At 41.4% G+C, this 26,960-nt stretch overlaps 2 protein-coding genes across 3 annotated transcripts; one reads left to right on the top strand and one right to left on the bottom strand.

Annotated features, from left to right (window-relative positions):
- The first annotated feature begins 2,951 nt into the window (after window positions 1-2,951).
- LOC128519801 (histone H1.0) lies at window positions 2,952-4,303 on the top strand. Its single transcript, XM_053493674.1, has one exon. The coding sequence runs from the start codon at window positions 3,200-3,202 to the stop codon at window positions 3,875-3,877; it is 678 nt and encodes a 225-aa protein (XP_053349649.1). The 5' UTR covers window positions 2,952-3,199; the 3' UTR covers window positions 3,878-4,303.
- A 3,793-nt stretch (window positions 4,304-8,096) lies between these two features.
- Window positions 8,097-25,638, bottom strand: rhot2 (ras homolog family member T2). 2 transcript variants are annotated; one of them, XM_053494332.1, is made up of 19 exons: window positions 25,463-25,638; window positions 15,754-15,812; window positions 15,528-15,609; window positions 15,397-15,440; window positions 15,263-15,316; window positions 15,120-15,172; window positions 14,678-14,786; window positions 14,482-14,583; window positions 14,300-14,398; window positions 13,920-14,028; window positions 13,694-13,814; window positions 13,523-13,607; window positions 13,299-13,444; window positions 11,323-11,423; window positions 10,802-10,932; window positions 10,626-10,706; window positions 10,419-10,541; window positions 9,956-10,155; window positions 8,097-8,715 (listed from the first exon to the last, which is right to left on the bottom strand). In XM_053494332.1, the coding sequence occupies exons 1-19, from the start codon at window positions 25,497-25,499 to the stop codon at window positions 8,598-8,600; spliced, it is 1,854 nt and encodes a 617-aa protein (XP_053350307.1). In that variant the 5' UTR covers window positions 25,500-25,638; the 3' UTR covers window positions 8,097-8,597. The 2 variants fall into 2 exon arrangements, with proteins under 2 accessions (XP_053350307.1, XP_053350308.1); XM_053494333.1 differs by having other exon boundaries at window positions 9,956-10,152.
- Between the last annotated feature and the right edge of the window lie 1,322 nt (window positions 25,639-26,960).

Raw genomic sequence — 26,960 nt, 5'->3', positions numbered from 1 at the left:
ATAAAATTGTTTTGACACAGCTGTTTTTATATTGAAGTACCAATCTACTAGATAATATTGTTATATCATATTATTTACAGATTATATTGTTGTTGTATACAGCTGTTTGTATAGAAATAGTTGTTTTAGGTAAAAATACAAAATATTTTATTGTTGTCGTGAGCGGGTGTCTGTATAAAATAATTAGTTGAATGTACGCCAGAGTGCAAAATATTTTGTTTTTGGTGTATGCAGGTGTTTAAAATATTTTGTTTTATTGTTGTATGCAGATGTTAAAACCAAATATTTTGTTTTGTTATTGCATACATGTATTTAAACTAAATGTTCTGTTTTTATTGTTGTGTGCAGGTGTTTAAACCAAATATTGTGTTTTGTTATTGCATGCATGCATTTAAACTAAATGTTCTGTTTTTATTGTTGTATGCAGGTGTTTAAACCAAATATTGTGTTTTGTTATTTAAACAAAATATTTAGTTTATTGTTGTATGTTGATGTTTAAACCAAATATTTTGTTTTGTTATTGTATGCATGTATTTAACTAAATGTTTTGTTTTATTGTTGTATGCAGGTGTCTAAATTAAATATTTTGTTTTGTTATTGCATGCATATGTTTAAACAAAACATTTTATTTTACTGTTGTATGCAGGTGTTTAAACAAAATATTTAGTTTTTGTTTTATTTGGGTATTTGAATAATTTTTTTGTTGCTGTTGTATGAAAGCAAGGGTTCCGGTGAAAATATTTTGTTGTATTTCACAGAGTTGTGAATTACAGAAGCTTGCGAGCAGAGGAGTTGTATGTTCTGGATTATTTGTACCACAACACAGTGTTCTTTTTGTTTTATTGACTTTAAGATTAAAAATACAAAAAATAAAAATAAAACAAGAAAAACTGGTGAGAAAATTACTGATATATAACTGCAATAAAGCAAGTGATAACAGGAACTTGTTATCCAGCATTAAATGTAACTACACCGTGATTAAAAATTTCAATGATTTATAAAATATTTTTTCCAGCCTCATCATATTTTATTGCTTAGTAATTGTTTTTTTATCAGTAAGCAGTGTATTTCCACTCATTCTCCCTTGTGGCGGGTTGTTTGATTATGTTATACAGCCACTGGAAATGGAAAATAAGGAATATATCGGTCTTTTGTATTTATGCCCTGAGAGTTAAATTCACATGAATTTCTGCTCATGCAAAATTCATAGCTTTTGTTATGAACCAGAGTGAGTTTATCCAAAAGCTGTAATGGTGAAAACCTGCCACTGTACTGAAACATTAGTTCTTTTATATTAGTTGGAAATTTTTTCTTTGATTCCATGTGAATAACTTGATGTTGAGCTCTAAGATCTTTTGTTAGGGTCTTTGACTCAAATTAAAATGCTGGATTGTAATCAGGTTATAAAGCTTTTATAAATAATCCGACATATATAACCATGCAAATGCGGTACTGTTAGATTTTTAAGTTTATTCAGGTACACAGTAAATGTATGAAAAGACGTAACCTTAAGGCTACCACTGTGTGATTACAGTGTTGATTACTGCATGGAATGTGTTTCTGCACACTTTCTCCAGGAGTGTGAACTTATTTACAAGCAATCAATCATCACTAATCAATAATAAAATTAATTCATAAGAAATTAATACATTAACTCATCAGATGTGACAGGGCATGGATGGGCACACCTTCTCCCAGGAGTGCACGCACTGATTAAACAGTTATTATAAATTCACATGACACGAAAATTTTTTTTTTTTTTAAAGATGCACTATATAATGCTGGTCATTGCAGGGGTGATTAATGAAAAAGAGGGTGAACCCGTAAGGGAGTGAGTGAAGTAGTAACTGCAGCTGTACACACACACACGCATACACACACAGAGCCAAGATGGCGTTTTGCAGCTCATAAACATGAGCATTGAGCACGGAGAGGGGAATAAACACCCCGCTTGAAAGTTCAAAGTGTAAATAAATAAAGTATTTTACTAAACTGATATAAAAGTGATGACGTGTTGCGGTCGGGTGAAGTGCACGCGCTGAGATCGTTGTGCACGGTGGAGATGTGGGCTCGCGCAGGTTTGTGGGCAGGATGAAGAACAAAAGAATGCGCGAGTCCCGGAGCGCGAGCGCGAAATGTCCTCGTGAATCACTTTACTCTCTGATTAATCACATTAACACGAAGTGAGCGCGTGCTGCTCAGAGTTCTTGCCGGTACCGGGGGAGAAGGAATCACTGCTCGGTCCGAACTAAGCTTCTGGCAACTTTCCTGAAGCACACTCAGAGAGCATGGGCATACTAAAGCATCATGGTTTTAATACCCGAAATGAAGCGTTTTGCACAAAAATCAGACGCGTGCGTGCATTTTTACAGCACCCCCGTTGCACGCGCGTGCCCCCGGCGTGATTTCGACCCCACTTTAATTCACGCCCGTTTAATTTATAGCAGGTTTAAGGGTAAATAAGAGCAACAACGTCACGCGGTCTCGCGGTGAGGACTGTGTTAGTTGGACAAATCCGTCAGCCGATTAAAAGCCTAAACAACGTTTTGCACGAGCCGAACCCGCCTCATGAAGCTCAGAGATGATCTGGCTTTCTGGTGCACGCGGTGTCGCGACGGAGCCTCGCGCGGTTTCGGGTCAATTTGGGCCGAATCCGGGAAAATGCGTGGCGGCGCGCGCCACTCCGAGTCGGTTTTCTGGGAAAAAAAGTTTATCGCGCGCGTCTCTCGGACCGGACGCTCGTCTAAGCACGCAGCCTGAAGTGTCCTCTCTCGGACCGGGCGCGTGCCGGGGCTCGCGGCGGAGCGGCGCGCGCGAATTCGGCGCGAGTTCGAGCGGCAAGAAACACAAACCGGAGCGCGCGCGTTCCATGGAGGCGCGCTCGCTCAGCTTGCTGGCCGTTGGTGTTTTCAATCACGTCCGCGCCGAGGCTTCATTAGACTTCCTACCGTCAGCGTAACACACTCGTACACTCTCTCACATACACACGGACCGCGTCACACGTTCACAGGACTTTAATAACGGGACTGTCGTGACGTGATTTGCATTATTATTATTGATTATTATTATTGTTATTATTAGTGATTGATTGATAAAAAGTTCTTAATTTCCGCGCGGTTTTCACTCTGTGAGTTTTGACAGCGCGAGACGCGGTTTTGTTTGTTTATTTATTTATTTATTAATTATTTTAATTAACGCCATGGCGGAAACGGCGGCGGCACCAGCAGCAGCCGCGAAAGCCAAGAAGACGAAATCGCCGAAAAAGGCGAAGTCGCACCCGAAGTACTCGGACATGATCCAGGCGGCTGTGCTGGCGGATAAGAGCCGCGGCGGCGCGTCGCGTCAGTCCATCCAGAAGTACGTGAAGAGCCACTACAAAGTGGGCGAGAACGCCGACGCGCAGATCAAACTCGCGCTCAAGCGACTCGTCGCCGGCGGCGTCCTGCGCCAGACCAAGGGCATCGGAGCGTCGGGCTCGTTCAAGCTCGCCAAAGCCGAGGAGCCAGCGGTCAAGAAAAAGAAGCAGCCGGCGTCCACAGCAACCGCGGCGAAGAAGAAGAAACCCAAAGCCGCCGTTAAAGCCAAGAAGCCCAAAGCCGCCGCCGCAGCCAAGCCCAAGAGAGCTCCCAAACCCAAGAAAGTGGCTGTTAAATCTCCGGCCAAGAAAGCAAAGAAGAGCAAACCCGCTGCGAGCGAGAAGAAAGTGAATAAAAAGGCGGCGGCGGAGAAGAAAAAGAAGGCGACTCCTGTGAAGGTGAAAAAGGCGGTGAGGAAACCGAAAACAGCCGCCAAGCCGAAGAAGGTGAAAACAGCAGCGGCGAAGAAGAAGAAGGCCAGCGCCAAGACCGCGAGCAAGAAAGCGGCGAAGAAGAAGTGACTCTATAGCAACAAAGTTAGCTTAACGACACGGACTCATTATTAAACACAAACAAACACTTGTAAATATTTTTTTGAGGATATGTTTCTTTGAACGATTTATTATTATTATCATTATTATTAGTGGTTATGTAAGGTCTGACCTTTTACACTTCCTCCCGTCACCTATTGCACTATTGGAGCTAAAACTACCCTCAAATGCCTCAATTGAATAAATCTTTCTTTTGTGTAGCTCGTTGACACCTCGAGCATTATCCTGGCTATATGGGGACTTTATTTTTTTTGTTTGTTTGTTTTGGACACTGATGTATCAGAGGTCTTAACGCTAATCATCATGTTGTTGTAAACTACATTAGCATTTACTTGTCATAACCTGTTCGGACACATTTATACTGTACAATAATAAACTTTTTTCTCCTCTTTTAAACCTGTGTGTGTGTGTGTTGTACTATATTAGAAGCTAGAAGTAGGATGCTGCGTGTCGCTTAGTGACAGAGAGAGAGAGAGAACCGGATACGGCCTACAAATAACTGAGTTATTTATTTATTTATATAATCATTCATAATGCACGAGACTGAGTGGCGCAGGCTGCGTCCCAAACCGCTCCTCACTTTTTGAGGGAGTGCACTACCCAGGGGCCGGGAGAACAAAGTACCACGTAGTGCACTTCCGTCCAATAGGAAGCCTTTTTTTGATTCAACCGGTTTAGATGGTTGCTGGGCAGGTTGCCATAACTACAGACCTCGCTTGCCACGCCCACATCACTAGAGATAATCAATAATACTAGGGGAAGTGTCGGTCATTGACGGTTAAAGAGTGTGTAAAAATAGTTAAAAGATTAAAGCTAAACATAATCTGATGGGCTTCAATGTGATCAGTGATATTATTTGAAGGTTGAAGCCAGAGAGTAAATCACAGATGAAAAATCGAAAAAGTAGATTAGATAAAGATAAAGTTTATTCTTAAAACGACTCCGGTACATTAAAATTCACTTATACCACTTCAGTGCTGTTATTTCAGCGGTGAAAATATAAACTAATAATTGGTGCAGGTGTTTGTTTACACTGAGCAAGTAGCTTATTAGCAGTTTATTTTTAAGTAGATTATTAAATTTGGCACATAACTGTTTATAAAATCGCTTTTACTCAACATTTAGTTTTTACTTTTAGTGCAAATTCTGGCAGATATCTAAGCAGTGCAAAAAATGTCATTAAATTCTGTCCAGCCAGTTTTGCGTGATGCCGTAACAAAATCTGGCTGGACAGACATACAGACATACAGACATAATATCTTCTGAGACTGAGATTAGATCCTGCAATGTATGAAAGGTTGCTACTGAAAAAACAAGTTCTGATCAATGTACAAATAAAACCTTCCTTTAATAATATAAAATTTATATTAATATAAAATTTCATACGATTTTTAATATATATTTTTTACCCTATTAAAGTGCAATTACACGTGAATAATCACACACGATACCTATTCACACATTAGGTCAGCACACATTTCACACGCAACTCCCATAAGACGTTAATTTAAGTTCACTTGTGAAATTATTATTATTATTTAAACCATACAAATTCTTTTACTTCATTTATCTTCTGTAATGCTTTATCCTGTATACAGGGTCACTGGGTCTGGAGCCTATCCCAGGTGACTTAGGGCATCGCAGGACATGTGTACACACACACACACACACACACACACACACGCTACAGGCAATTTGGGACCAGCAATTAGCCTAATCTGCATGTCTTTAGACTGTGGGACCCACCAAACACAGGGAGAACATGGAAACTTCATGCACACAGATTCTGAGGCGGGAATCAAACCCTCAACCCGGGAGGTGCAAGAAGACCACTACTTAATACATTTGTTGTTAAATTAGATTTGTTTATTAATCACTAATACTTACTAGCTTCTGCATTTTTACATTGCATTTTCAATGGGTTTTTTTTGTAACGTTTATGTAAATGATTTTTTCCCCATGATTTATTTACCAACACATGTCCTATTTTTTAAAGTATCTGATTACAATTGCGTCTGTGAAGTAATGGAATATATACAGTATTTGGCAGCAAATGATGCTGATGTCCATTTTTTCCCTGCATCTAACACAAGTGTAAAAGTCTGAGTGACTTTAACAAGGACCAAATTGTCATGGGTACGACTGGGTCAGAAACAGAAGTTCTTGAGGGATGATCCCTGGATGAAATAATTAGTATCCACCAAAAGTGCCCCAAGATAAAGACAACTGGTGAACTGGTGACGTGAGGCCCAAGGCTCACTGATGCATGTACGACGTGAAAGCTAGCCTGTCTAGGCAACGCAAACTGATGAAAAAGTTAGTGCTAATTCTGATAGAAATGCGTCGGATCATAGTTTGTTACGTATGGGGTTGCATAGCTGCAGACTGGTCAGGGTGACCATGCTGACAACCGAATCGCCCCAAATCAATGGGCAAGTGAGCGTCAGGATAGGACCCTGGAAGAAGGTGACCTGGTCTGAGGAATTTTTTCTTGGATAAAGCCAGGTGTGTCCAAGATGGCACCATTGTCCCACCTACCTAAACACTGTTACTGACCAAGTACACCCCTCCAAGGTGCTCAAGAACTTTTACTTCTGCACCATAGAGAGCATCCTGACGAGAAACATCACAACCTGGTTTGGGAACAGCACCATGCAGGACAGACGAGCTCTACAGTGGGTGGTGCGATCAGCTGAGCGCATCATTCGCTTTGAGCTCCCTGACCTGCACTCAATCTACAGCAAGCGGTGCTGGACCAAGGCCAGGAAGATAATAAAGAACCTTAGCCACCCTGAGGTTTAGGTAGCTAAATTTAATTTTTTATTTAATTTTATTTTCTACTGTATTTCTTTTTTATTCATATTCATTTCTTATAAATAAGCTTTTACTTTTAAGGTCACTGGCGGTCGTGTAAGCATTTTACTGCATATCGTACTGTGTATGTGACAAATAAAATTGGAATTTGATTTGATTAATGAAGAGGTGTCCCCTGATGGCAGTGGCTTCTTTCAGCAGCAGAATGACCCTGACACACCGCATAACTGTTCAAGAACGGTTTGCGGAACACGGCAAGGTTTGAGGTGTTGACTCGCCCTCAAAGATCTCAATCCAGTTGAGCATTTGTGGGATGTCCTGGACAAACAAGTCCAGAAGCTCCAGCTTGCAGCTTACAGGACTTACACAATCCGCTAGTGACAGCATGTGGAGTCCATGCCTCGATGAATCAGACTTATTTGTTATAAAAATATGAACCTTATTAAACAAGAAGTAAAACAGAGTGAGATGACAAGCTTGCTTTTTTTTTTTTTAGTGTCACATGATTTAAAAAAAAAAAGAATTTAAAAATAGGTTATTTTTTATTTCCAAGTAATTTTTACGGAAATCTTTTATTTCCTTATTTTTATCTTCATGCCTTTGAATCATGTATTTGCATGTTTGACCACATTTGATTCTTTTTTTGGATATAATTTAATCAATTATTTGTATATTTAAATATAGCATAATTTTGTCTTTTTTTCTAAATACTCTACTCTAATTCTACTTTAATAATCTAACTATATATATATATAAAAAAATCTTCTAATTGATTTTAACAACTTTTCCCCCTATAAACACGTGATCACTTATGGTTCACGTCAGGTCATGTGAATACCATGGGTTCACAAGTTAGAAATACAGCTTTTTCACGGCAGCAGTTAGAAGCCTAAAGCAGATTCCTTGAAATTTGACATTTGTCTAAAAAATTGTAAAAAAAAAAAATAATAATAAAAAAGTACACACAAGAGATTCTGTAATTCATTTCCTGTTTGGGTTTCTATCCCGGCTTCACTGCCAGGCAGATTTTTCTTGATTCCTTGGGGTGCCAGCTGTCTGCCATTTGTTTTTGGGGTGCGCGCGTGTGTGTGCATGTGGCATGACCACGACAAACAGTTGCTCTGTTTGAATTTTGTTCGCTGATGCGGATGTAAATAAAAAAACATGTTCCATGCTCACGTGGTGAAGAGGGGAAAAAATGTTTATTACAAAATATACTTGATGCATCTTAATTAACAAATTAACAAGTTCATAACAGGGCATGTGTATGAAGTAAAAAAACTGCAGTTGGACCACTCCAAATGTGTGTGTGTGTGTGTGTAGAATTCCAGCATATATGATGATTATTATTATTATATATATATATATATATATATATATATATATATATATATATATATATATATATATATATCTTCTTGTATGTATAATCTGTATCAGCACACTGTAATGGAATTCTTTAGGTTTTGAAAGCAAAAATATGAACAAGACTCATAAAAAAAAATAAACTAAGTAGTTTTGACTTATTCATGATATGGAAATACTTTTTAGTGCTGCTCATCATGACATAGTAACCACCTGCTAACTATAAATAAATGGCAAATAAAACACTCTCTAGCTCTCGGTTACACACACATGATTGGCACTGAGGTGTGTGTCATGGGTGTCTCAGGTCAAAATGTCAAACACAAACTGGTAAAAAGGACAAAGTTCCATGTGATCAGTTGGGAGGGTCATTCTCCCGCTGCACATGTTTGACTGACAGCAAGGAAACTGTCCATGTGTGTGTGTGTGTGTGTGAGAGACTGAAAAGGAGCAGCTGAACACAGTCAGTTGGTAGGAGAACGCTGGCGGAGTGTGTGTGTGTGTGTGTGTGTTATTTGTGCCTGCTGACAGCTCTGTAGACGGCGAATCCCAGCAGGCTGGCGCTGATGGCTCCGAGTGTCACACGCAGCCAAAAGGACGCGCTGTTCAGGTCCGAACCGTTCAGGTGCCTGGGGACAGGAAGTGACATTACAAGACACGTCAATCACAAGTCGAAAAAATATAAATAAATATTGGTGTGAATTTAAACACAAGGAGTCTCGTGAAGCTTGACCGACTGCCTTCGAATTGTTTAACGGGCAACGCTCCATTAGGACTAATGTAATGGCACCCCAGGAGTTTGTGGTTATGACGTTGGACTCACTGTTTATTGTTTTTCTCACTTGTACTTTGTGCACATCACCGATACAAAAACATAACATGAATATTAAATATGAAGGGAAAAACATTTATTCAGTATAGACATATCACAATTTATTTGTGTGGCAATACTCCACCACAGGATAGCCACCCTGACTCTGAATTCTATTTTTTTTAAAATATTTTTATTAATTAATTTATTTTAAAAAAAAAATTTGCCCTATAGGGGGTGCTTACTAAACTATTAACATCCTGGCAGGAGGAAGCACAGCATCCTGTGTGGGACGAGGAAATGATTTATTACATTTGATTAAATATTTAATACAAATTTTTAATGATATGATAAATGAAAGATATTTTTAAAACCGTGATACTTGGAATTGATAATTGGAATACAAAGGTATTGAGATAATATCGTATCGGCTGCACCCCGGTGATTCCTGTCCCTAGTGGTGGTTCATATGGTTAAGACTCTGGGTTACTTGAATCGGAAGGTCATTGGTTCAAAGCAAAAACTGTCGAATCCTTGAACAAGGCACATAACCCTATCTGCTCCAGGGGGCGCTGTAACCTGGCTGATACTGCGCTCGGACACCGGCTTCCAAACAGCTTGCTTTTTTCGTGTCACGTGATTTTGTGATTTATTTTTTTTTAAAGAATCTACAAAATTTTTTTAATTTTATTTTTATTAGTCATTTTCACATGAATCTTTTATTTCCTAATTTTAATCTTTATGTTTTTGAATCATGTATTTGCATGTTTGACCACATTAGATTCTTGAAGTAATTTTTCCAAATTTGATTCATTTTTATATGTTTTTATGGCATAATTTAAGGTTAAGATAAGGTTCTGTACATGTACACACAGCGTCTTTGTGCCAGGTATGAAACACACTGCGTCTTTGCAGGCAGGAATGCTGGTCTTGTGATTCTTCGCTTTTTTGCTATTTGATACAGAAGAGGGTTTTTCCTTGGCATACAAACGACACCTAGTCAAAGTGTGTGTGTGTGAATAATAGAGAGAGAGAAGTGAGATAGAAAGAGAACATACGGATACATGGCGGCCCAGGCGAGCTTGCTGTAGATGTGTGTGTTGCTGTGTGTGTTGAGCGCGCTGAAGCGGAGCGGCTTCGGGAGTCGGTGTTTGTAGCAGAACTCAGCCGGGCTCATTCCGTGGTGCTGCTTTACTTCGGGCTGGTCGGCTTTGGATCCCACGACCACGCACGGCACGCCGCTCGACATGTAGTGCTGCTGCACACGGAATAACACACACACTTTTACAGGTCGTGCTTTATTTATCTTAGAATTTAGATTTGATATTGATTTATTTTCTATGATGTTAATGATTGCTAACTGAAAAGAAGGTTGATATTAATGCACTTGTTTTAAGTGCTGTTTCCATAGCAACAGCTCACTCAAATGGAAATGTGCAAAGGCTTTTAATGAACGAACTTTAAAAGTCAAGTATGTTAATAATAATAATGATAAAACACTACAGGTGTGCGTATGTATACCTTGTATATACTGGCGCAGTAGTTGAACGAGTCCGGGTCGCTGACGTCATACATCAGACAGGCGACGTCGCATGCCGCGTCCGCCGCTTTCAGGAACTCCACTTCAACGTCCACTTCCTCCAGCTACGGGGAAAAAAGAAGGAAGCGCTACGTTATTACCTAAACCTAAGCTTCTTATAAGCAGACAAGCGTACAAGCGTCACTCACGATGAGATATTTCTCCTGGTTGGAGACGAAGACGGTGTTGATGGTGTGCAGAGAGAAGGCACCGGGGGGGCGCTCGTCATCCTAAAACGTAGTATAACGTTTTGTTTTTTAATTTTAAAAAAGATTGACACCAGAGAAAATCACACGTTGCTAAAATAACGGTAGTGCTCCCTTACCACGAGGCTCCGACCAAGAAAGGCTTTCAGGAAGGCGGTCTTTCCTGTCCCGCGCGGTCCGATCACCTTGCAGAGGAACACCGAGCGCTGCGTTTGTCCTTTTTCCAGGTCTAGTGACTTCTCTCTGCTTACTGAGACAAGACAGAGATAACAGGGTGTTACTCAATCAAATATCACTTAATAGGAGGGTGATACAAACATGATCCGCACTCAATCAAATTCAAGTGAACAGTTCAGAAAAGATGTGGCTGGCAGATGTCACTTGGCTCGGAGGAAACACGTTAAGAGTCTTCAGCCCTGCCTGACTGGTAGTAGTATGACCCTTGATGGGAGAACGCACCAATGATGAATACTAGATACGACTAAATTAGGGGCCAAAAAAAATCAGGGGTAAAAAAAAAAGTGTGAAGAAAAAAAAAGTTTTAATATAATCGGAGTGCTGATCATTTTTTTAATCACCTTCGTATATATTTTTAAAAATAAAATTAGGGTTCTGTGCAGTGTTGTGAGAGTGTGTGTACCTGTGATGGCTGATGTCTGAGAGTCCTGCTCCATCAGGATGGGATAACCGAGGTACCCCAGGTGCTCAAGACATCTGTGGACACCTAGGTACGCCGACAACCTTAACAAAACAAACACAAATAAAAAGATGGCGATTTATTAGAGATGGATTAACAGGGAAACAAGTTTTTCAATTGGAATTTGGTGTTCCACAGGATTCGACTTTAGGCCCACTGCTTTTTTCTCTTTACATGCTTAATAAAGCAGCTTAATGAAGTTTAGCAGAAGTTCTAGTCATCTAGTCAGTAACTTTAAATAGCCTTTCTGTTCCATCAAGTGCAACAGTAAAAGAATGTAAAAGTGTGATTATATATTCCAGTCTTTTATTTGAAGCTCATGTGTATAATATTACCAGGATAGCATTATTTCACCTTAGAAATATTGTCAAGATAAGAAATATATTGTCACTAAATGATGCGGAAAAACTAGTTTATGCTTGTATCACCTCTAGGTTGGACTATTGTAACACATTACTGTCTGGCTATTTAACTAGGTGAATAAACAAGCTTCAGTTAGTCCAGAATGCAGCGCAGGTCCTGCCTAGAACCAGAAGATACGAGCACATCACACCTACCTTATCTTCACTTCATTGGCCCCCTGTGAAATTTCGCATCGATTTTAAAATACTCCTCTTGCCATTTAAAGCATTAAATAGTCTTGCGCCGCAGTATCTGAGTGAACTGCTAGTGTCTTACGACCCGCCACGCCTACTTCGATCAAAGGATGCAGGCTGCTTGTCAGTATCACGTATTATAAAAACTACAGCAGGGGGCAGAGCTTTTTCTTACAAAGCCCCAAGATTATGGAATAGTCTTCCAAATAATGTTAGGGACTCAGACACAGTCTCAGTGTTAAAGTCCAGGCTAAAAACCTAATTAATTAATCAAGCATTTTTGTAAATAGATTTTACAAAATTTGCCTTAGGTAAAGGAGGGAGCAGATCTGGGGGACTCATGGACGTAGAGTATTATGGTGAACTGGTATGTTTAGATGCTGTCTTCCCCACTCTCATTGATCACTCAGGTTTGTTGAAGGTGAGGTAATTGTTTGCTTTACATCTCAGTTCCCCCTCAAGTCTGTGTTTCCTTCTGGCTCTCCCTTTTAGTTATGATGTCATAGTTAGTCCTGCAGGAGTCCCTGCTTGCAATCTGCACTAAATATAAATTTACCTTATACGTTGTGTGACTTCAACTATACCTAACCATTATTTCTCCTTCTCTTCTGCTCTCTCCTGTTCTCTCTCCCTCTCTCCCTTTCCCTCTCTCTCTGTCGAGCTATACATGTCACTCCTAAGCTGCCAGTGATCCAGAACTTCTCTGCCCTCTGGACCTGTCTGACTTGTCCTGGTGTCTCGCTTCTGGTTAAAGATCTCGTCACATGAATGCCCCGTGTTGTCTGTCTGGAATGTGTGTGGTGTCTCGGAACGGTTCCACTTTACCATGAGGACGGTCCTGTCCTCGGCTGATGCAGACAGCTGTTCTCTGAGAACTTGTGACAGGAGTCGCTCGATAGTTCAGTACTGGAATTTCCTACAGTCTAGCTGAGTTTCCAATTACAAACTGGACTCCATATTAACTTAAATACATCCAGCCTCCTAACACACAGTATGACTGCAGATCAATCCCTGCTGTCTGTTATTACCCAAATGAGGATGGGTTCCTTGTTGAGGATGGGTTCCTCTCAAGGTTTCTTCCCACTGCCATCTCAGAGAGTTTTTCCTTGCCACTGTCGTCCTCGGTTTGCTCATCAGGGACAATCTGACCATTTTGATTTATACACGTTCACATTTTATACAAACTTCCAGAATGTCTTTTAATTGTGTAAAGCTGCTTTGCGACAATGACGGTTGTTAATCGCGCTTACGAATGAAACTGAAAAACAACATAATGGCAGATGTGTCCTTAGTGCTACGGTACAACACTCCGGCTTCACTCACGTCCACTGGCAGAGGTAGCCGCGTAGAGAGATGTAGTTGTCCTCTGTAGTCGGGACGCTACTGTACACCGACTCGGGCCAGGGCGTGTAGGGAAACACGGAGAACAGGTTCTTCAGCTCGGCTGGGGACAGAGCACAATCCTTATCCTACAAAGAACATGACATTGTTAGCCAAACACCTGCGTAGACTAAGGTATAAAAGTGCAGCTCGTTTTATATCTTTACCTCGTCGTACTTCTCGAAGAGCCGCTGGAGGAACTGATACCCGAGATTGTTCAGCTCTGTGGTGCAGCCCACAGGCACACGCAGCCTGGGAACAAGGACGCAAAGACAAACGATCATTCGGAAGGAACGGTTCGCTGATAAGCCGTGAGACGCAGATGACACGGAACTCACGGTGGATAGAGGTAGTCGTCGGTAAGCTCGAGCGAGTCGTCGTAGCCGAACTTGCGCAGGATGGTCCACGTGGTCTCATGACGTCCTCTCTGAATGAACAGCGTGTTCAGGAAAAGGAAACCTGGACAAGAATGCACAAACACATCAATCAGACTGGATTGAGAGTGTGTAGTCTCATATGAGTTTAAACGACGAATGTTTGTGTGTGTGTTCGTGTGAGTTTCACCATTAAGAGTCAGGCCGTTGTCCTGGACGCCGTCGCTGGTGTTTTTCCATACGACTGTCTTCACGTCCTCTAGAGCCTGAGGAGCCAACGGGTTCCCAAAACAGGATTTCTACCACACGCAGGAGAGGAGAATTCAATCACCTTGCTAAAGCAGGTGTGTAAGACACCAACCACAACAGGCAGGCACACAACTCTTTTGAAAAAAGTTTTGAAAAAAGTTTTTGAATTTTACAGACTGATTAAAAAAAAATAAAAACACTGCAAACTCTTTCCATTTTTATTATATCTGTTCTGATTATTAATTAAAACGCTTTTAATAAACTGCCTTTGTGATCGTTCTTGAATAGCGTCAGGCCAAAAATTATCGCCATCGCTCTTACCTGAAAGCAGTTGAGTTCTGCGTCGCTGAGGATTCGATCGTTGTCTTGATCGGATATTCTGAAGATTCGACTGAGGGCGCGGACGCACTGCGGTTTCAACTACACACACACGATGTGACATAACATCAACGTATTGCACAGCAGCTTTACAGTATTCTGAGTCAGAGTTATTCATTTCCTACCTGCTTATCCTCGGGATCGTAGAGCGGCGCTGTCGGGTGCAGCACAGCTTTCTGAGCGTAGTAGAAAAGCTCAGAGATGTTTTTCAGGTTCTTAGCCGAGCACTAGAGCGGAAAAGTGAAAATTTTAAAGCGTTAATTTCACGGGCCAGATATATTCACGGTTAAAAGGTAAGCGTGTGTTTTTATTTGCTCTCACCTCTACACACGTCTCGATCTCTGAAAACTGGTTCATGATTGGCAGGATGGTTTCCATGGAGCTCCCGGAGCGTAGGTCAGATTTGTTGCCCACGAGGATGATGGGGATCCTGCGTACACGCGAGAGAAAAGATTCCCGCCGAAATGTGAGAACGTTATCTGAGGGTTTTTTTTCAGTGGGTGGAGTCAGAGATAATTTCATTTTATTTGTATTGCACTTTTAACGATCGTCATTGCCGCAAAGCAGCTTCACACAATCAAAAGAAGAAGATGTTAAGCCCAAATCGAGTCATACATAGTGAATTTAAGGCTCCAGCTTGTAGGAGGAATTAATCTGACTACACCCCTTGGATTTTTTTGTTGTTCTGATCAGTGATATCTTAGATGCTGTGTTCGAGTACAGCTACTCGGACAAAAATGTGAAATTCAGGTGTGTGAATTACTTGCTGCCTTTCTCTGCCTCGCCGTTCACCAGCGGAATCCATTTTGTCCGTATCTAATAAAAATAAAACAGGGCATGTAGGTGAGTGTAAAATCTACAAAAAAACTACATAAAAAAAAAGACAAACGAGGAAGCATAACTCACCTTGTCGATGGTTTCCTCTTGAGTGACGTCATAAACCACACACACCACGTTTGCCTAAAAGGAAGATAAATCGTGTAAGTTAAGCCTGGTGTAAACAACGTGCTGCGATAAAACAAAGACAGAGCGCCGCTCACCTTTATTATCTCGTTGCGCAGCACCTCCTCCGTCTGCTCGCTCTCTGCGCACAAGACGACACATAATTACTTCATTGTTCCACTCTGTACTGCTCAACACACTGTCAACAGGTAATAACACACACGCTTACCCGAGTAGTCCACTATGTGCGTCGGCACTTTCTCGGGTGTGACGTCAGCAGGGATGGTGATCTCCTCCGCCCGGAGAGGAACCTAACCAGATACACCGAGATTCAGAGTCACGCCAGAGCCAGAAATCATTCTCATGATTAGTAGTGCACCTGTCAGTCAATATCATCCATCAACGGACTGAGGACACGACACTGAATAATGTCAGGGTGAGTGGTCGCTGCTCACCTGTTCAGGGAACTCCTCTCCTACCAGGGTCATGATGAGGGACGTCTTCCCCACTTTGGCTGGAGGGAACAGAAATAAACAAAGTGAACGAGTGATCGTTTCTGAGGGTGGGTCAAAAACAATCTGCACTCTGGCTGTAGAATTCATTTTAATTAACTTGTAGAAAACAAAAGACAAATACATCTTTTTCTTTCGACATAACCTCCTTGTTTTTCGATACTTTGTCCATCAGTCAACAAGCGTTTGTGTTCCCTCATTAATAAAAAAATATTTTATTCTAAACTGCCAGCCACAAATGGACCGCTGTCTTCATTTCTTCATCAGAAGTTAATTTTTGTCCTCGTAGGGCTGATTTCAGGGCGCCAGACAGATGAAAGTCTGACAAAGTGAGATCAGGACTATAGGGAGGACGCTTCAACACTTTAAAATGAAGCCAGCTAAAAGCGAGACGCCGTCTTCCAAAAGAATTCGGCCGGCAGACTCTCCTGAAACGGCATCGCCGACAGGGAAAAGTTTTACTGACATCTTGGATTCAATCGACAAGCGGTTGTCCAGCTTCGACGCGAGGTTGTCCCTGGTCGAGATCCTGCACCGTGAATTCCAGGCCCTGAAAGAATCACTGGAATTCAGCCAGCAGCAGGTTTCTACACTCGCTGCTGAAAACGCACTGCTGCGGGACTCGGTCAAGTCTCTAACTGATAATGTAACCCATCTGAACGAGGAAAATAAAAAAATAAAAGAGACCGTCATAAATCTTCAATCTCGCAGCATGAGAGAAAACTTGGTGTTTTCCGGTATCCCGGAATCTGCCGAAGAAAACGCAGAGGCTACGATTAAAACCTTCATGAAAACGTATCTGAAGCTTCCGGAAGACACCGTGGAAAACATCACCCTCGAAAGAGTCCATCGGCTGGGTGCGAAGAGACCTGGAGCTCCGAGGCCGCGTCCTATCGTGGCCAAATTTGGATTCTTCAAACAGAAAGAGCAGGTGAAAAGTCGCGGCAGGGAGCTAAAAGGAACGGACTTTAGCGTAAACGACCAGTTTCCCAAAGAGATCCTGGAACGGCGCAAAATTCTGTTTCCAATTCGACGCTCTCTAATCCAGAAGGGCTCCCGAGCGGTCATCGCCGTGGATCGTCTCTACGTGAACGGCCAGCTCTACCGCGACTCCAGTACAACTCCCTGGCTTTACTAACACCATTCCAGATAAGAATCCGCTTTATTTCTTATATTTCTTCGTTTTTCTTCTAGTAATCGAATTTGATATGTTACCACGATACCGTCAGTCTCTACAGCGTTTAAATGTGGTTATATAAATGTTTTTCTTTCTGTCAAGTTTCTTATTCTTTTTATTTATTTTTTTTTTTAATTTATTTTTTTTTTTTAGTATTTTTCATGCATCCCCTCCTGTTTTCTTCTTTCCCTCTTCTGCTGTCTTTCTTAATACTAACCTCTCTCACTGTACTGATCACCCGCCTTATTTACACACACACGCACACACAGCACTTTATATCTTTACACATCAGCGCGGCACGACCAAATATACATTCACTCAGCGTCAATACTACCACACCGTACTCTTAGCGCACACAGACATACAGGACATACTGTATTCACACACACACACACACACACACACACACACACACACACACGCTCGCTCATATTTCATTCATCTAAGCTTCACACACAGCAGGCAATACTAGCTACACACACACATCCATGGGTGCACTAAGGCTTGTCACATGGAATGTGAATGGAGCTGGCTCCAGAGAGAAGAGATTAAAAATACTCTACCAACTTAAAAGACTACAAGCAGACGTTGTTTTATTACAAGAGACTCATAGACCTGCCACAGCTATAGATGAACTTAAAACAGCTGAGTTCCCTAATGTGTTCGCAGCCTGCTATAACTCTAGGCAAAGGGGGGTAGCAATTTTATTACATAAAAATGTTACATTTACAGTACTCAACACAGTTATAGACCCAGAGGGTAGATATCTAATCACTAAATTATCTATATTTAATAAAAAGTTTTGTATTGCCAGTATATATGGTCCAAATGTTGATGACCCCTCCTTTTTCCACACTTTTTTTACTGCACTTTCTGAACATCTAGACTGTACACTGATTCTTGGTGGAGACTTCAACTTTGGACTAAATAAAGAAAGGGACAGGCTCAGCACAGCTGGAACTCAGCGTAATTGGGAATCCACTAATATAGTTAAACAGTACATGAGCGACTACGGACTTTGCGATGCATGGCGATCTCTTCACCCCAACTGTAGAGAATATACTTTTTTTTCAAAAGTCCATCACAGTCACTCTCGTCTGGATTATTTTTTAGTCAGCAGCTCACTGCTGAGTGACATTTCAGACACAGAAATACACACCATAGCTGTCAGCGACCATGCTCCTGTATCTTTAACTTTAAAAAACAAGAAGGACACTCCACCAAGTAAAAACTGGAGATTTAATACATCATTGCTTAAAGATGAAGATTTTATTAATTATTTTAAGAAAGAATGGGCTTTATATCTAGACTATAACGACCAGCCTGGAACTTCAGCATCTGTTCTCTGGGAAGCAGGCAAAGCTGTGATGAGAGGTAGAATAATCTCATTCTCATCACATAAAAAGAAAAGGGAGAATAAATATATTCAGGAATTAGAAGAAACAATCAAATCTCTAGAAGAAGCTTATGTATCCTCTCAAGAGAAGGAAATATTGAAGAAAATATGTAAAGCAAAACTAGAATTAAATGAAATTATTGATAAAAATACTCAGTTCTTAGCACAAAGACTCCGCTGGCAAAACTTTGAATATGGTAACAAATCTGGTAAATTCCTAGCTAACCAGTTAAAAATAAATAAAGAAAAAACAACTATATATGCTGTTAAAAACTCAACTGGGGACACAGTATATGACCCTGAAAGAATAAACAATACTTTCAGGGACTTTTATGAATCTCTTTATTCACCACAGATGAACCCGTCTAAAGAAGAAGTTGACCAGTTTCTTGATCATATAACTCTTCCGAAATTATCAGACAACCAAGCGATGGCATTGGATTCTCCACTGACATCAGATGAACTCCAGGAAGCCTTGAACAGTATGCCCAATAAAAAGGCTCCAGGTCCAGACGGCTTCCCAGCGGAATTCTATAAAGAATTCTGGACAATTCTGGCACCAACATTCAACAGAATGTTGCAGGAATCTAAGGAAAATGGTAGACTCCCGCCAAATATGAATTCTGCTAACATTAGTCTCTTACTAAAACCAGGTAAAGATCCGGTACTGCCTAACAGCTACCGTCCAATATCACTTATTAATGTTGACATTAAAATAATCTGCAAAGCGCTCTCAAAAAGAATAGAGAAGGTAACCCCTCTCATAATCCATCCAGACCAAACTGGTTTCATAAAAGGAAGGCACTCCTCAACAAATACGCGCAGATTACTTAACCTGATAGACTATTCATGTAATAAAAACCTTCAAATTACAATATTGTCTCTAGATGCAGAAAAGGCTTTTGATAGGGTTAATTGGAATTTTTTATTTGCAACCTTACACAAATTTGGTTTTGGAAACTCCTTCATAAACTGGTTAAAAATATTATATAATTCTCCAACAGCATGTGTCAGGACAAATGACCAAACATCCTCCAGCTTCCATCTTAAGAGGGGCACCAGGCAGGGATGCCCTCTCTCCCCTTCACTTTTTGCAATTTTTATTGAACCATTAGCAGCAGCTATTAGACAGACTATAGCGATTAAAGGCATTAAATGCAAGAATATAGAACATAAAGTTAGTCTTTACGCAGATGATGTGTTACTTTTTCTCCAGCATTCACAAACCACTCTCTCTGAGGTAATTACATTAATAAACTCTTTCTCAAGAATCTCAGATTATTCAATAAACTGGTTAAAATCTACTGTTCTTCCGATTAACTGCTCCTTTCAGTCCTCCTCCTCCACTCCACTACAATCTGGAAATATTAAGTATTTAGGTATTAATGTCTCACCTAGGCTCGCAGATTTAACAAAATTAAACCACATCCCACTGTTAAAGACGATAGAAGATGATCTAACCAGATGGAAGTCTCTACCCATATCACTCATGGGAAGGGTAGCTTCAATAAAAATGATGGTTTTGCCAAGAATTAATTACCTATTTGCAATGATCCCAAGCAAACCGTCAACTGACTGGTTTAGATCTCTAGACTCCTCCATCTCTAAATTCCTTTGGAAAGGTAAACCCCCGCGTATTAGCTTAAAAACACTACAAAAGACCAAGGACAAAGGAGGTCTAGATCTGCCGAACTTTCACCACTATTTCTTAGCCAACAGGCTTCAACACATATCAGGGTGGTTAAAACACACCCTTTTAGATGAGTCTTGGCTAGATGTAGAACAGGCACTATGCAATAATATAGAGATTTCAGATCTACCATTCATTAGCTCAAACATTAAACGACATGTTTGCTTCAAAAGTATCAGTATCAGCTCCTCTCTGACAGCATGGTGGGAGTTTCTTAAAATGACTGAGTCTTCACTAATCCCATGCAAACGCACTCCCATATGGAACAACCCTGACATAGTACAAAACAATAATATGATAAACTTCAGGGACTGGGGTGGTAAAGGTATTAAATATTTGGAACATATATTCGAAGGGTCAGATTTTATTCCTTTTGATATATTGGTCAATCAATATGGGATTAACAAGAATAGATTTTTAGAATATCAACAAGTTAAATCTATAATAAGAAAGAAATTTAATTCCGATCATATCAAATTACAAATGCCACCAAGAGTGGCAGAATTCCTTGACCTCAGGACCCCCAAATTATTATCTAAAATATACAGGACACTATCCAAAATAGATGAATCAGTATCGATTCCTATTGCAAAATGGGAGGCAGATTTATCAGTCAGCTGGGACCACAATTTCTGGTCTCAGATATGTTTAAAACCTTTTGAACTGATTAGAAATCCCAGTTTACAATTAATACAATACAAAATTCTGCATAGAGTGCACTACACAGGTCATCGGATGTTCCGGATGGGTCTTACAGCTTCTAACAACTGCTCATACTGCCAAAACAACACACCTGACAATTACATACATGCTCTATGGTTCTGTCCACCTGTTCAGAAATTCTGGTATGAGATTTGTGAAGACTTATCAAAGTGTCTTAAATGTTCCATTCTAGCCTCTCCTTCAGTTTGCTTGTTGGGTGACCTAGAGGGTGTCACTACAGAGGACAACACAATCCACATGGCTTTCACCGCCTTATGCATTGCTAAGAAGACTGTCCTCATGAACTGGAAAAATAGAAATAATCTTAATATCAACCAATATAGAGATCGTTTGTTAGACTATATTAGTCTTGACACGGCGTCTGCTGCCACATTAGGTCAATCTCTCTGGGCTCCTTTGATCGGCTCCATTACCTAGTGTGGCTGGGGGCCGCAGTTCTGTCCGGTTTGGTCCTGGTTGCTGGTGCGGCGGGGGGCATGCTGGCCTGGGGCGTCTAGGCGTTCTTGCGGGGTGGGTTTCTTGGGGGGTCCGGCGCTGGGGCTGCGGTCCTGGCCTGGAGGGGGCGCGGGTGGCTCCTGGGCGGTGTTTTTTTTTTTTTTTTTTTTTTAAATTTATTTATTTATTTACGATAATTTTATTTTTATTTCTTTTTTGTCTTCCCCCCCCTACCGTCTGCACGCGGCGCTGCTGGGGAGGGCCGTGTCGGCGGACGTAGGTTGCCGGCCTGGCGGCCATACTGCTCCGAGATAGGTCCGGGGGGGGTTTGGGGTCCTGGGTGCGCTCTTCCTCTGGGCTGGGGTTCCGGCTGGGCCTGGGGGGCCTGGGTCCTGGCTGGTGTGCTGCCGTGGTGTGGGTTGGTGCTTGCCCTGGTGCCCGGCCCTGGGCGGGAACCTTCGACGCATCGGTGGAGCTGGGGGGCCTCTTCAGCTGGTGGGTGTGTTTTTACCATCTGCAAGTGTCCTCTTTGCAGGGGGGGTCCATTACAGGAGGAGGACGGGCCTAACTTGGGTGTCTATTGTTCTATGTAGTCTGGGAGTCGACTGAATGTGGGGGTGGGAGTAATTTTTTTTTTTTTATTTTTTTTTATTTTTTATTTTTATTTTTTTTTTTATTTATTAATTAATTTTTTTTTTTGTTTGTTTCCTTCTTCTTCCCCTCTGTTGTGGGGCCTGGTGGGCTCCCCCGGGCTCTGCGGTGGCCGGTGGGGCCGCTGCCATGGGCCCTGGTTTGGATGGGCCTGGGCCCCCGCCCCGGGGCGGTGGTTTTTTTTTTTTTTTTTTTTTTTTTTTTGGGGCAACGGGGGTGCCTATGGGGGTCAGTAGGGGAGCTGGTCCCAAAGGGGGGGTACTTGCCTCCTCTGATTATTTTCTCCCCATCCCCGATGCTTCCCTCTTCCCGCTCCATCATAACACCATACAGGTAGGGCTTTGGGGTGCGGGGGTGTTGCTGGGATGCAGGGGAGGTTTTCCTTTCCTGTCTCCTTGTGACCACCTTCATCTCAATTTTATATCACATTTTAGACACTCTCATTACTTACTGTCATGTTACACATACATATAGGGCCTTGGGGGTGGGCACACTGAATGGCGTCCAGAGGGCGGGCTGTTTAATCAGCCTTACCTCTGGTGCCAGTGCCCACTTCCCAATTTTAAGTGACACGTAGACATTTAGGGTTCTTGTGAGGGGCAGAGCTGACACGAGCTGCCGGAGGGTGGTTAGTGTCTTGCCCCTCCCTTGTTTTAAAGCACTTTAGAACAACACACACCAACACTACATTAGAGCGGGAGGAGCGAAGCAGGGGTCTTCCTTTTTTCTACACCCCCGTTCTCTATCCGCGGTCCAGGGCCGGGGGCTGAGAGGAGGAGCTGGCCGTTCGGTCGGGGTCTGGGCTGGTGGTCCTTTCCGCTGCTGCGGGGACCGGGGGGGTCTTTCTGTCCCCACGGCGGAGGGAAGTGGGTATATGGGGAGTGTGAGTGTGTATATTGTCTATTTTTGTGTGTCTACATGTGTGAGTGTGTGAATATTTGTTTGTATGTATGAGGGTGGGAATATATGTTTGTGTATGTGTGTGTCTGGCTGTCTACGTTTAGGTGTCAGGTCAGGTCCTAGACTCCACCTCTCTCAACATCCCAGGCCCCCCCTGCTCTGCCACCACACACAGCTGTGGGGTGCCCCCGGCCGCTGGTGGGTTGTTGGTTTCTCGCTTCGGGGCGGGGCGCCCGGGTGAGCGCTGGCTCACTCGCGGCGGTCGCTGGGCGGGATCTGGCTCTCCTGGCTTGGCGAGGCACCAGCTTGTGGATGGGGGGGGCCCTGGGAGCTCTGAACCCAGGAACCGGACTGCCTCGGAGTGGATGACCACCGGCGGAGCCTGCGGTCCTGTCACCACGGCACCCTGGGGCGTCTGCACTGGGGCTGCTAGATGACCCCCCTCTGGGCTCTCCGCTGCCCCTTTCGGGGTGGGGGGGGCTGTCCCTGCGGTGGTTCTCCTGAGACTCCTGTGCTCTGGGGGGCCTCTGGATGTCTGGGACCCGTGTCTCCGCCGTATCTGCTCCATGCCTCGCGGGATGGGACTGTGGTCCCCCACACACACTATTAAACATTTACATGGAGGAACCCTATGAAAACAAGCGCGCTCACACACACAGGTGTGCACACAAACGTTCACACTGGTGTACAAACAGGTGCTCACACACACACTGTCTTTGCTGTTGCTTCAAAACAAAATGTTTATTTCAAAATATTTTATGTGCTCAACAGATTTAGGGACTTGTGGTTTGCCGCGAGTCGTGCAGGTGTTGGTTGTGGCTGCGGTTTTTCTGCTGTTGTTTTTTCTCTTTTTCTTCGGCAGGTGCGGAAGCGAGTTTTGACTATATTCTCTCCCCCCTCTCACCCCCCCCCCTTTCTTTTTTTTTTTTTTTTTTCTCTCCTTCCCCCCCCCTTTCTTTTTTTTTTTTTTTTTTCTCTCCTTCCCCCCCCCTTTTTTTTTTTTTTTTTTTTTTAACTCTCTCTTCTCTTTTTTTGGTCCCCGGTCTTGTCTGTTATAATATGGGAAACAAACTAAATAAATAAATAAATAAATAAATATTTAAAAAAAAAAAAAAAAAAAAAAAAATGGCTGTGAATGATGATAGAACAGCTACACATACTCTCTGCTATGTGTTATCTGTGATACTGACAGGCCGGAAAAAAAAAAAAAAAAAAAAAAAAAAAAAAAAAAAAAAAAAATGAAGTCAACAGCGTAGGCAGAAGTTTGCGAACGTGCATTGTCACGCGAGATCACGACGCCCTTGGATAGCGGTGTTCTGCATTTAATCCGAAGTTTAGTTCTTCAATAAGCGTCTCACTGTAACGAGCACTGTTGATTGTTGAACCTTTTTCCTGAGAATATTCCAATACTGGTCCTTGAGAATCCCTAAAAACTTGATGGATTTTCCAGGTGATGGTGGACTTCCTAACTTTTCCCGGCTTTAAATTTTGTTTGCAGATATCCAAACGCTTCTGTTTATGCTCTTCTGATAGCTGCTTTGGCACCGGATACACCCTCAAACAACAACAAATGAAATATGAATCACTGCACGCTGCTCTTCCTTCTCGCAAATCACAAGTACGGCCATTTTCGTTGGCATCGCAGTTACAAATGAATTAATGTAACATGTTCACACCTGCACAGCAGTGACTGCACTGATAAGACAGAATCAAATGTTCAGCAACACAGTTATACCTTGATTTTTAATCATTAAGTAACTCTGCTGAGTTTCTTAATAAGCTCTTGTGGTGAATCAAGAACTCTTGAGCAAACATTTCAGAACAAATTACACCCTGTAGGGAGTGTTTTCTGTCAACACTGCCAAGGCAAACGCCTCAGGTGGGGAGCAACCCAAACCTCTTTCAGTTCCCTAGGTAGTACACTACACGTGCTTGGGAACTAACGGCGGCTGTTCACTAGATTAAACGCTAGTTGGCACAAAGCGCGCGGATTGGAAGACGCCCAATAGTTCGCGCAGAAATCCTTGAGAACAGTACAGTACAGTTTAACGGTTAGCATCTTAGCCTTGAGCTGAGGCGAAAAAAAGAAGAAAACAAAAAGGCAAAATAAAAAAGAGGGAGGGTAGATGGGTAAATAAATAGATAGATAAATAAATGAAAGATACAATAAAAGCAGGTGTATTGTTTTGACACTTTTATGACAGACTTAGTCTGTTAGCTAGTTAGAGGTTAACCTAAAATAAACCCTCCTGCAAATTATTTGTCACGCAAAATGTAATCAAATAAATGATTAAAATAAATGTACGATTTTACCCCCAAAGAAAACAAACAACGACAAATCTAACTCTTCATCCACGCCCAAATCTGAAATATTTGAATTTGAAGTGCGCTACGTAGGGCGCTAAAAGCATACAGGATTTCTAGTGCACTTACATACGAGACAGGGAAGTATTCGAGATCGAGCCAATAAGTTGAATTCATGCACGCGCATTTTAACGGCTTATAAAATGAACGCGAGGAAACTGAAACTCAAACCGATTCACATAATATACACTGCTCCATGGTTACATCTAATCATGTTAAATATATACCTATTATACACATAAAAATATATATAAATAGCTAGATAGCTAAAAAGTCAAGGTGTTAACGCCCCAGGTTAGCGAATAACACTACTTACGTTCCCCTAACAGCAGAATCCGCACGTCGCGTTTCATTTTTATTCATTTGTTTATTGATGGATTACTTGTAAATGGATTAAACATTGATTATGTGTTTAAATTGCACGTCGGCTTCCTGTCTGACCCATTTCCATCACGTCCAAGGAGACACACACACAGAGCTGCACATACAACGAGAAACTGCATCTCCACTTCCGGTTCCGGTTGAAACACAGCGCCAACTTCCGGTCTCCGAGATGTATCGCTCATTCAAGCACAGGATTTATATTGGTTATACTTTACATAGTGTTTTAAATCATAGATAAAATAATTTATTTAATTAAAAAATCGTTTTAAAAATGACTAAATGGGTCATTCTACAGAAAAGGTGGAATTTGGGTGATAAAAATCTCCCGAAATGTATTTTTCTTTCACATCTGGAACTTCTTTAACAGCAATAATATTTTTTTTAACTTCACAAATCCACAAAAAGTCAAGATAATGCATTAATTTTTTTTAAATAACTGTTGTTACTTCTCTTCCTGTTAAAACCAATGACAATAACACTGATGACAATTTAGAGAAATTTTACCTATTTACAAAATTGCTTGCATGTGTAAGACCACATGGTTTTCATTTATGTCAAAAGCTTCGCATAAAATTGCCAAATATGTTGACATTTCTAAGCAAATGAAGAGAGACGTCTGACATGCTCTTTACATTTGTCACTTCATCCAGTGACCTTTTAAACAATTTCAATTTCAAATTGTCGAATGTATTTCTAAATAAAAAAAAAATCTGTGTAACAGTAACACCAAAGACATGGTTTGGGGTGACTAATATTTATTTAATATTATTAATTATAAAAAATTAATAACCTGTTTCATGATTTTACATTGTTTTACTTATTTTCTAAGATGTTGATGTTATCGTGAATCAGATCTAGTTCATGAAAAAATATCTTTAGATAAAAAGTAAACAGTCCCAATTCCATGTATGATCAAAGTGACAAGACATTTCCTTGTACTTGGCCTTTAAAAAAAAAAAAAAAAAAAAAAAAAAAAACTTTACAATTAAATATTAAGTAGAAAATATAAAATTGAAAAATGTATTTTATGATTGAAAGTACATACTATATTTTCTAAACCTGTACAAGTAATGCGTCTGTTATTTTCATTTAAATGATTTTCTGACTGTAGTTTACACCATTTTTGTGGGATGACCCACCGTGTGTCCGGGCCCCTAATAATCAGAACATTTTATCCATTTTTTACATTATTACGTTGTTACGGCATGGTGGCTTACTGGTTAGTACCGTTGCCTCACACCCCCAGGGTCTGGGTATAATACAGTGGAACCTTGGATTGCGAGTAACTTGGTCTGCAAACGTTTTTGCAAGACAAGTCAATTTTTTTTATACATTTTAAATAAACGAGGTCTTGATATGCGAGTACTGTAATACGCATGTGCTTTGTTTGCCGAGCGTCGCATGATCACAACTGAGCCAGTGGTTCTTTT

Source organism: Clarias gariepinus, chromosome 4 (assembly GCF_024256425.1).
Source record: "Clarias gariepinus isolate MV-2021 ecotype Netherlands chromosome 4, CGAR_prim_01v2, whole genome shotgun sequence".
Lineage (NCBI taxonomy): Eukaryota > Metazoa > Chordata > Actinopteri > Siluriformes > Clariidae > Clarias > Clarias gariepinus.
Note: the sequence above shows the minus strand (reverse complement) of the source record. Positions and strands in the feature narration are given on the sequence as shown.